The sequence below is a fragment of the Miniopterus schreibersii genome (genome assembly GCF_964146895.1).
Source record: "Miniopterus schreibersii genome assembly, chromosome: 12".
In the NCBI taxonomy this organism is placed as follows: Eukaryota; Metazoa; Chordata; class Mammalia; order Chiroptera; family Miniopteridae; genus Miniopterus; species Miniopterus schreibersii.
This window is the reverse complement of record NC_138112.1, coordinates 10966193-10977009: the sequence shown is the minus strand read 5'-3', so window position 1 is coordinate 10977009 and position 10817 is coordinate 10966193. Positions and strand designations below refer to the sequence as shown.

General features: G+C 48.3%; 1 protein-coding gene across 1 annotated transcript; it reads left to right on the top strand.

The window, feature by feature from the left end:
• Positions 1 to 1829: 1829 nt before the first annotated feature.
• On the top strand, positions 1830 to 2592 carry LOC308565442 (uncharacterized protein C11orf87 homolog; the record flags this gene model as incomplete). The annotated part of the gene is made up of 1 exon (XM_081154618.1): positions 1830 to 2592. The coding sequence occupies exon 1, from the start codon at positions 1996 to 1998 to the stop codon at positions 2590 to 2592; it is 597 nt and encodes a 198-aa protein (XP_081010744.1). The 5' UTR covers positions 1830 to 1995.
• Positions 2593 to 10817: the final 8225 nt, after the last annotated feature.

Here is a 10817-nt window from a genome sequence, read left to right as displayed (position 1 = left end):
TCATACACCGAGTGGGTGTGGGACCTGGAGATGAGCGTGTGGGGGAAGAGAGGAAGGACGCGGGTCAGGCGCAGCGAAAGATCAGTTGGAGGCTCCAGTGCGAAGGGAAACGGTTCATGGGAGTTATTTGATGGTAAAGGCACGTTCCAGTTTGTGTGTCAGGCTCTGCCCCTCTCATCTCGCGGCTGCGCGCAGTTTCTGCTCGGAGCCAGGCCAGCAGAAGCAGGGCTGGGAGAGGGGTGACCCTCAGCTGCTGAGGGAGGAGAACCTGGTGTGGCCCCCAGAGGAGCTGATCTCTAGAGTGTAAAAATGCGTTCCTGGGACCCGGCAGGGAAGGGCTGAGGGCGAGGAATCCGGCAGCCAGAGAACTGGAGCTTCAACCCTTCCTAGGCACAGGAGTGCGGGAGGTGGGGTGCTCCCAGGGCGGGGTGGGGGGCCCCTCAGAGCCCCGGGCAGGGAAGGGCAGGGGACCGGGAACGTGCGGCAGAGGCTCGCTCCGCCCGGACGCGACGCTGGGGTGTGAGGGCGGGGCGGGGGCCTGCGGGGCGGCGGGGAGCCCTCGCGGCGGCTGCCTGACGTCACCGGCCGCTCCGGCAATAGGCTGCGCGCTCGGCTCCGGAGCGGCGGTGGCGGCGCGGCGCGGTCTCCGGCCCCTTCCCTCCGCGCCCCCGGCAGCCGCTCTGCAGCCGCGCGCGGCTCCCTCGCTCCGGCCCGCTCGCGGCCCCAGGTAAGCGACGCGGCGCGGCCGAGGCTCGGCGGGCCGGGCGCCCGTGGGAAGGACGGAGCCGGCGGCCTGAGCAGGCGCCCCCGGCCCGGCCCGGCCCGGCCCGGCCCGGCCCGGCCCGCGCGCCGCCTCGCCCTCCGCAGTGCAACAGTTTGCAGCTGCCTCCGGAGCGCGAGCGGCGAGGGCTCTGCTGCTCCCTGCGGGTCTCCCTGGCGCTGGTCCCGGGGAGAGCCCGCGACCCTCCGGCTGCGTCCGGGAAGGCCAGAGAGAAGGTCGGTTCCCCAAACTTTGCCGGCGGGGACCCTCCTTCGATTTCCAGCCCCCCCCCTTCCCCTAGAAAGAAGCGGGATGTTGTCAAGTGGGGGGCACCGGGCGAAGGGGGCGTTTGCGGGGATGTGTTTGAGCCGAGAGGCGCTTCTGCCGCTGTTCTCGGTGGGAGGAGGTGCCGGGGACCGAGGCTGGGAACGGCACGGAGCGCGGTCCCGCGCGGCGGCGGACAGCCGCGGGGTGGGATGCGGTGCCAGCGGCCCCCCTTGGGAAGGGGACCCCGGGGACCCGACGCCGTCTGGGAAGGGAGAGTCTGGAGGTGGAGGGAAGGGAAGGGGGACCGCTCGGCGCCCGGGGTGGGTGCTGGGAAGGGCAGGATCCTGCTCCGGAGCCACCCCGCGGGCGCCGCGGAGAGGAGGCGTCGCCCCGGGCAGCAGGGACCGTGTCCGAGGCGGCCGCGCGCCTGCTGCAATTAGAAAGTTGTGGAGGGCGCGGAGGGTCGGCCCCATCTGCTGAGTAATCCTCCCCTCCGCGGGGCGGCGCGGACCCCTTCGCGGACAGAGGCTGGAGCCTGGAGCCGGAGGCGCTGGTGCGCGGCCAGGGGCGGGCGGGGTCCTCCGGCTGCCGGGCAGCGCCGGCCAGGCCGTGCGCCCAGGGCGCCGCTCGGCAGTGGCGCGGGTCCCCCTGCCCCCCGCGCCCCCCGGGTGGCGAGCGCCGGGGTCCTAACTAAGCCTGTTCTCTCTGCAGCCTGGAGCCTTGGCCAAGCGCAGGGGCGCTCGGACGGGCGTTCGAGGCGGATCCGGAGGGGCTCTCCTGGGCACCGCTCGCCCCCCTGACGGCTGCTTTGCCGGCGGAGGCTCGCTCAGCCCTCGGCCCCTGCGCATAGTCTCCCACGCCAGGGAGCAGTTTCGGGCGGCGTGGGCTCGGTCCCCTTCTCGGCCGGTGGGAACGGTGCGCCCAGGAGAGGAAGCCCGGTGGGCCCGGCCCCTCCCAGCCCAGCGCCGATGAGTGCCAGGGCGCCCAAGGAGCTGAGGCTGGCGCTGCCGCCCTGTCTCCTCAACCGGACCTTCGCTTCCCCCAACGCCAGCGGCGGCGGCGGCGGCGACGCGAGCGCCCCGGGCCCCGGCCCGGGCGCCGGCACCTGCGTTACGCAGGTGGGACAGCAGCTCTTCCAGTCCTTCTCCTCCACGCTGGTGCTGATTGTCCTGGTCACCCTCATCTTCTGCCTCATCGTGCTCTCCCTCTCCACCTTCCACATCCACAAGCGGAGGATGAAGAAGCGGAAGATGCAGCGGGCTCAGGAGGAGTACGAGCGGGATCACTGCGGCGGCGCCCGCGGCGCCAGGGAGCTGCCCCCGGCCGGCGGCCAGGCCCCGGCGCACGTCAGAGAAACCCGGCTGGAGAGGCAGCCCCGGGACTCCGCCTCCTGCGACCCCTCCGAGGCCCCCGCCGCCTCCCCCGCGGCCCCCGGCCTCCGGTGCCAGGGTCCCTGCGCCCCTCCGCCTCCGCCGCCCGCCCCCAGCCCGCACGGAGCGCACGCGGCCCCCTCCTGTTTGGACGCAGCTGGCGAGGCCCTTTTGCAAACGGTGGTACTGTCCTGATCGCCTAGCCCCTCTTCCTCGCCCCTTCCTCGCTCCAGCGTCTTTGCCGCCCCCCCCTTTCCCGTTCCCCTGGCCTCTCGGGGGGGCCCCCTCCTTGCTCCCTCCCCTGCCCTCCCTCCCCGGTTCCCCTCCGCCGAGGCACTGTGCGGTGTTTGTAAATATCGGGCAAGGAAAGTCTCGGAAGAAGAAATAACGCTGATAATAACCCTTTATTATTAATATTTATAGTAATTATTATAATCCTAATAACACAATCCAAGCGCATGACAAATTACGTAATTTCTCATTGTCAACGAAGGATGCGTCTTCCCTCTGCGCCCCGCGTCCCCCACACTGAGGAGCAGAAACCGCACCAGCTACCCAAATACGTGAGAGGTGTGGACCCCGGAGCAAGGGGAGTGGAGGGGCCCGGTGTGCTGTACATAGCGGTCAGGCGAAGGCTCAGCCACCTCCCTCCCTCCCCACACCCCCTCCCAAGCCTCCCCTTCCCCTCAGCTCCCCTCCCTTCGCCCCCTCAGCCAGGCTCAGGCAATAGTACATTATAAAGAAAACGTCCGCAGTAAGCACCAGGACTGCCAGAGGCCACAGAGACAGTCCCAGGAAGAACGTTCACGACAGGTACCGCTCTCCAGTCGTTCCTCGTCGCACCCCTTAGTTAATTAACCATGCCATTTTCCCAGGGCGAGGCATTTTAATTTACTTTTGGATATGTCCCTCGCTGGCCGAGCATCAGTACATGAAAACTATTTAAATGAGTTTAAAAGAATCTCCTGCTTTAGCTCTCTGCCCCGCCCCCACCTGCACACCTTTGACTTGTGGCGTTTTCGGGATTCGCGCAGGATCCGGGAGCTGTCCAGCCAGGTCTGGTTCTGAAATTGCCTCGCGGAACTGGTTACCGTCTTTGGTCCTGCAGGCGAAAGAGGGGCTTTTTGGAAAGCGACTATTCGAGTTTTTTGTTTGTTGGGTTCTTTCTTCTTTTTCTACAATCGGGTTTGCGTGTACTATCGGTTTTCTTAATAGTAAATATTGCATAAGTTACCTTTCTTTTTTTGTAAAAAAAGAAACCAAAAAACCCCCAAAAAAAACCACCAAAAAAAAGGTATTAGGTGATGTCCAGGACTGAAAGTGCAGTATCTAACCAACCAGAATGTTTCTGTTTAATTCCTAGGACAAGTACACCTTTGTTATATATTTATTATATGGGTACAAGATACAGAAGAAAACTATAATTCTGTTCTACATACTCCACACTGTATATTCTTGTTATTAATTTCCATCTGTTGGTATAATGGTTATCATTGGATGAGGAGCTCAGTGGAGCAGGCCTGGCTTCTGATGTTTCCAGAAGTGTTCTTTTGTATCTTACTCTGAAGTAGACTGTTATGAAAAGATAACACATATGTTTTCTTTTTTCTTTTGCAAATAACAGACATAACCACAACAGAAAACAAATAATGGATGTGCAGGAATGCCATCTATTAAAATATGATTAATATTTAAACAGTGCCTGTAGTCCTCCCTGCATGCAATTACCACCTGGAGGCAGTAGTGTGAATGCTTGCTTGTACTGTATGTGTTTGGGGGTGAGACTGGTGGGGATGTTGGGCAATTTGGATGACAGGACATGCAAATTTCAAGAGAAGCTAAATCCAGCAACTACTTGTAGGATAAAAACATTTGCATCTTGTTTACTTAGAAATCTGTGCTTGCATCTGAGATGTGGCAAAGGAAGTGTTCTCTTTCTCTTTATGAGTCTGGCTTACCTAACTTCAATGAATACATGATGAAAGGTTGGAAAAAAAAAAAAGTGAGAGAAGATTATCTATTTTTTCTGTTCTCTCTCCTGATGCCAGACAAGGCCATCTATGCTAGAAATGGAGTCCACCAATGGTTATTTACCACTTTGTTTCCCCTGGATTGATGATAGTCGGAGCCAGAGCATATTTCAATCTTAATTACATGCAGTGACATTCTTTCTTGGAAACCAGTTCTTGACAGCTATTCAAATGTTTGGAAAATGTGTAAGTGAGAATGTTCTATAAGAAGCTCAACCAAAAGAGTCCTTACTAACCTGCAGGGTGTAAGGCAATGGTGCCCCTAAGTGCATTCCTCTCCCAAGTAACTAGTAGCTCTGGATTCTTTGTCCTGGTTCCAAGCATATGTGATTTTTCTCAGAGAAAATATTACCTCCAAGGTTTTAGTTCATCTATTAAATTGCCCAAGCTCAGTCTGCATCTTTTATAAAATAATTTAATAAGCTTAATTTTAATCACCCATTAGATGTTCATTCAAGTCCTTTCCTGAGGCACAGAGGATCATCATTTAAGCATGCCATGTTGTAATATTAGGAAGACCAGGTATATAATCTTTGAGTACAATATGTTAAGCAATGAACCAGATTCTTTCCAGTGCCTTAGTCACTTCCTAGTAATAGGTAAAAGAGTGCATTAACTCCCTCAGGCCACTAGGGAATCCTTTAGTGAGACAGAGTTATACGTTGTACATCAGAATGACTAAGGCACTGTGAAGAAGAAAGTCCATTAATTTTTGTAGCTCACCCTCATTTGGCTGTAGCTCTCTAATACCTTATTATAGAATGACTTTTGGGCTTGAAATTTGAATAAAATCAGGGACTCAGAAGGGAGCTTCCTCATTTCCAATGAGCTCCACTAAGTGCATGAATATTACTTTCTCCCCTTATTTGGTGCACTCTTTACAGTGAATAATTTCCCATTTTATTAAAAGCAATAAGATGTTCTGTTGTGAGCAATGTTGGATGGTGATTCCATTTCCTTGGTGCTGAAACCACTCATACATTCTTGCCTTATGAATCATAGTGCATTCAAGGCATGCAATAATAACCCCCTTCCTTCCCAGGAGCAGCCTGTACACTCTAGGGGTAATTATGAAATTGTCCTTTGTAATTCCCCCCCCCAAAGGAATAGAGGAAACAGAAGAAATAAAAAGCATTATGAATATTGTTTTAAAAAATATCTTGATACCTCTAAGCATGGGCACACATCCATAGCATCCTCTTACTGTGCACCTTTAAGTGTGTGCCTTTCTCCATTAATTGACTATGGTTTAATATTTTTAATACTGCTCTGTGTAAAGCTGATGAGGTTTGTGAGTTTTCATGCTGAGTTTAATATATTCAGAACCCTAAGCTTCTAGTGGTATCACTCGAGACTCTTTATGAGATAGAGAATTACGTGAAATTCTAGTAATGCCAGTCCCACCAAATTACTGCAATAAGCACATATCCAAGCGGTTTGCATAAGCCCTGTTTCAAGTATTGCTTCTTACAGAGCTCAATTGACAGTCTAAGGAGTTTGAGATGCTATCAACAGGGCATTTTGGATTTCATGTATATGAAACAAAAGGCAATCTGGAAATAGCTAAATTTATTTTAAAGATTTTAATCACTGATGTCCCGTCAAACTAATTGCTTCAAATCCCTGTAGCTATAGCTCAGCTTCTGCACTTGCTATTCAGTATTAATAAGGTGGCATGCTTGATTCTCACTGTTTTTAAAAAAGAAAATTGGAGAGAGAATACCATTATGTCAGCTTTCTGAGACACTGAATCTTAAAGATGGAGATGGATATAGTCTTCTTTAGAATTTATATACACCCATAGATATGTATTTATATATACATACATTTTGTACAAATTTACAATGGACTTTTTGTATTCTCTTTTCTGCCATTACAAGAACGAGATGGAAACCAAATAATTGTTCCATCCTCTTATCCAGAGAGGATACTGAGAAGTCAGGTATATGCATGTACTTATTTCTCTGGGGTCAAATCTGAATGACTTTCTTTTTATTTAATGAAAGGGGAGAGTCCTGGTTTACTCGGGAAATTGGTAATTGGATAAGCTTCCTTTCATAGGTAGTGACTCAAATGTAGCAATGATAATGAAATTATGACCATATCTATGTGGTCTTAATATCTAGATGGAAAGCAAATATATATATATATATATCTAGAAGAGGTTTAGGACCACCTAGACCACAAACCTGGATTGTTGCTCGTTTTTTATTTTCAATCTATATGTTGTGTGAAATAAAACATATCTGCATAGCTAAAGGTAAAGTAAAAATATGACCATTATCTGTTTAGTTTGATAAGTAGTTTTTGAAAATAAAGATAAATTAGCTTTAAAAACTTTGGCACCTGACTTTTCCACCATTTTGATCTATATCAATTGAATTAATTATATGATATTTAAAATTCCATTTTTTTGTTGTTGTTGTGCAGACATATGCTTTAAATTCTTTACTGTGAGTGACAGTTGAGCAATTGCTAGCTGATATTACCTGGGAGTTGTAGGTTAAATTAGAACCAGAAACTTTAATCTAATCTGGTCAGACTCCTCAAGTCCACCCCCATATGAATCTGAACTTTGAATCTGAAAAGCCACTTCTCTGGGTCATCCTTTGTTGGAACAAATGATTGTGGCTTAAAGATATTTGGTTCACATAAGAATGAAATGACCTATTTATAGAGGATTATTTAATCATTGGATTGAATAATGATTTATTCTGATTCTGATTTGGTTTTGATTTATTTGATAACATTTGAGAAACAGCTTTGATGGTTTGAGATCAATACTTATTAATGTCACCAACGTAATAATGCAATTGGTGCCATGTAGGGATGCTTAGTGAAGAATAAGAACTTGACTTTAACCGGGGACTATGTCTTATCAAGGTGGTCCTATCTGAGGCAGGGACTTGTGATCTCATTGGGTTGTTTTTATAGATAGGTTAACAACAGTGATGACAAGAACAACAGAAAAACTGATTTTTGAATTCAACTATATCTAAGAAACATAATAAAACAGATATTAGAATTCATGGAAAATTTGTTTTGCTTTTCTATCAATAAAAATTTTCTTGTTAAATGGCTTTTTGGACACTATTTCCTTATTAATTTAATGTATAATATAGCAGGATTACAAAAGTATTCACTCTATTACCCTCAGATGCTCAAAGAAATTAGTTGTATTTTTTTTAACCCTGTCAATTCATCTGACCTTCCTCACAAACCAACTTCATCTGAGAGATGGAAAGAGTATAGCTTTTAGTATAACACAATAAACTGAGTGCGGTGGAATAATTTAGCAATCCTTTCAGTCAGGTGCTCAGGCTCTTTAGGTCATACACTTAGTCTCTCAGATTTCCTCTTTCCTTGCCTACTTCTCTAATATAACCAGGTGTATAGGGGAAGGATGTAGTTGTCATTATTTTGTGCAGGTAGGGGAAGAGGTGAGCCTCAGGTTCATATAACTGCCTAAGGATTCTAGTTGAACCCTGCTGAAGAGCAGCTGATTGGGGCTGCCCTATAGTCTGAGGTACTGTTGGTCTATCCAGCTCTTGTGCTGACATTCACCACCGCAGTCTTGGACCCCGGGCCTTTGTCCTGGTCTCGAAGTCATCATCCGCAGGAATCTATATTTCTTCCCCCCTGCCACCTCTAGGTCCAGCATTGCTTTCACACTTTGTACCCTTCTTATGGATATAGGAACTTCTGCATGCCCTGCATAATATGGACCTACTCTTTCAAGGGATGGGTTCTAGTTCAATATCTACCTACCTCCCACTGCCACTTCAGTTTTACTAGTCTTGCTCCATGTCAGATAGTGCCCTGAAGAAGGATTTCTTCTGAGGTCTTGTAGCCCCACTCTAATACATTCTGGGGGAAGGGGTTGCCATTTAGCCCTAATCCTCGGGCTTATCCAAAGTTATTTAGATGTCTATGAAGCACCACCTCCTCTGTCTTGACTCCTAATTGTGTGTGCAGAAGAGAAGCAGGAAAGTCTTAACAGCTGCCTACCTCGTTTTTGTTTTCTGTCTCATTTTTGTCAAAATTGTCCAGACTGCAAGAATCAAATTTTCCTTTTATTGCCTCTCTTTTCTACCTGAGGGTCCCCCTGCTATATAGTTACTATCCTACTTCTGCAGTGGGCTTTGCCCCCTCCTTTGTAACTTCAGCCTGTCCAACTAATGGCAGTTGGATGGGATGTAGGAGACAGAGAGGTAAGTTTATTGATAGGTAATCCTAAATTGGGAAATATTTGAAACATGTAATGTTACCATAGTAAACCTTTGTATTTCAGCAAAGGACATGCATTCATGATTAAGGTCCTACCCGCCCTTTTTCCAATAAGGTGAGTTTGGCCATTAATCTACATTTGTTTTTCTCTTAACTTATATACCTAATACCTCCAAGTTTGGCTAGCAAATCTGGGTACTGATGGAATCTTTTACTTTAATAACTATTTGGTGTCCAAGGAGGTACAGTCTCATCCCAATACTGGCTGATTGCTTCACCCTACACCCACCTTCTAGGAACTGCAGATTGTGTGTTGAAAATGTTTCCTTGAGCTGGTATAATCTTCTAGTGAACAATGAACACTGCAGTGGAGGTGAGGAGCTATCTCTGTCTAAAGGCAGTATGGATTAGTGCCCCAACCCACTCTAACCATGGCCTCTTTACTCCCAGGAAGTCAATATTCTCTAACCGCATCTGTTTGGCTCAAGAAAGAGGGTGTCCACTTAGCTAGATCTCACAAGGAGTCATAGAGCTACTCGCTCACTCCTTGGGTCTCCCTGGGTGGACTTGATGAAACACGAGCTGGGTGTTCTCTTTCTGGTTAGTTGTTGAAGCCCAATTTCTTCTTTCACAAATACCATCTCCAAATATGTCCCAATCCTGAATTGATGCTGATAGTTTTAGGCCTCCCTCTGAAAAGTAGGCTGTGCTTTTCAAACTTTACAGACCAAGAAGAGAAGGGGCTCTAGTGATGATGTTTTCTTAACCTCTCTTGTCTACGTTATGCCTCTGCAAATCTCCTCTGTGTAATGGCCCACTCAGGATTTTTAATTTTAGCCTAGAGGTTTATATTCACTCCAAAGTGCAAAGATTTGCTGCCCACAGGTTCTCAAAATTTCTGGGAAACCCCCTTAAATGCACAAAGGTGGTAAAAATATTCACCTTTCACAGATATTCAAAGCAAATGTGGTTTCTCAAGTTTCCCATAATTCATCTTATCTTTCTCACAAGGGTAACCCTTTTAAGAAAATTCAAACTCAACTTTTCTCTTTCCTCTGCTTCATTCCAAGGTGGTATCTGGATGTGATTTACATTATTTCCTGGTGGCAGAAGAGGAAGGTTCCTCAGACCTGTGCAGTAGTGAAGGGATTCTTGCTGATTTGGGCTGCACAGTGGCCATTCTTGCCTGCCTCCGGAGAAACAAGTTCCAGCTAGTACCCACCACTGGAGCTTATAATCCTGAGCATATTTTAACGTAGTCTCAAATCCTGAATCTACAGTGGCTTTTTGTGTGTGTGCCAAGTACAGGATTTTGCTATTTTACCCTGTTCTAAGCCTCTCTGGGCCCCTCAACTGGGACAAATGGGAATTTCCGAGTCCCTTTAGTATATTCTGTTCAGACAATGAGGGATAGGAAGCCCCTGTGCCACTGCCTTCCTGTAAGAGAGAAGGTACAGTGGCTCTCTTAGGTAAAGGCTCCCCTCAGATCACCAGGGAGATTTTCCAAAGCCCCTACTAGCCTCAGGCTCTTTGATCCTATCAGAATGCTTATCAAAGGGCCCTCTTTATTGCCCTTTGTCTCTGCAACAAGGGTTTTGGGGAGCAAGAACTTTGGAATTTACCATCCTTAATCAGCATTTGATTATGTTCTTACCCCCAAATTACCCAGGACTAAAAAAATAGACTTTTCTATATGGTTCCTTAAGGGCCTCTTCTGGTAAAACCAGACAGGAAAAGATAGATTTTGGACATTTTGCTTTCTAAGTGCCACTTCTGATACCCTTACTCCATCTCACACTTAAGTCTTAAAATGGAGATGAGTGTGAAAAAGTGATTGGGCTACTGATAAACCTAGGGAGGTACTTCAGAAATATTTTCTTAGTTACACTTGTTTACCCATAAGTGGTTATTTCAAGTCAAATGGCAGGGATTCAGTGACATCAGAAGGACACCAACCCTTCCTTTCTACTTGTCAGTGTATAAAGTCCCAACTAAGCTCTTAACTAACTTAAGAGCTTGGTTCCTGTGGTGTAATTTGTAGGCCCTTGTCAAGTACACTGGAGAGAGATCATAGGTGTCCCCAGTGTTTTGTGCTCGGTATGGAGCAATCTTCTAGAGATCTTCCCATAGAAAGGATGGGCGGGAATGTAGGTCCCTAAGCTC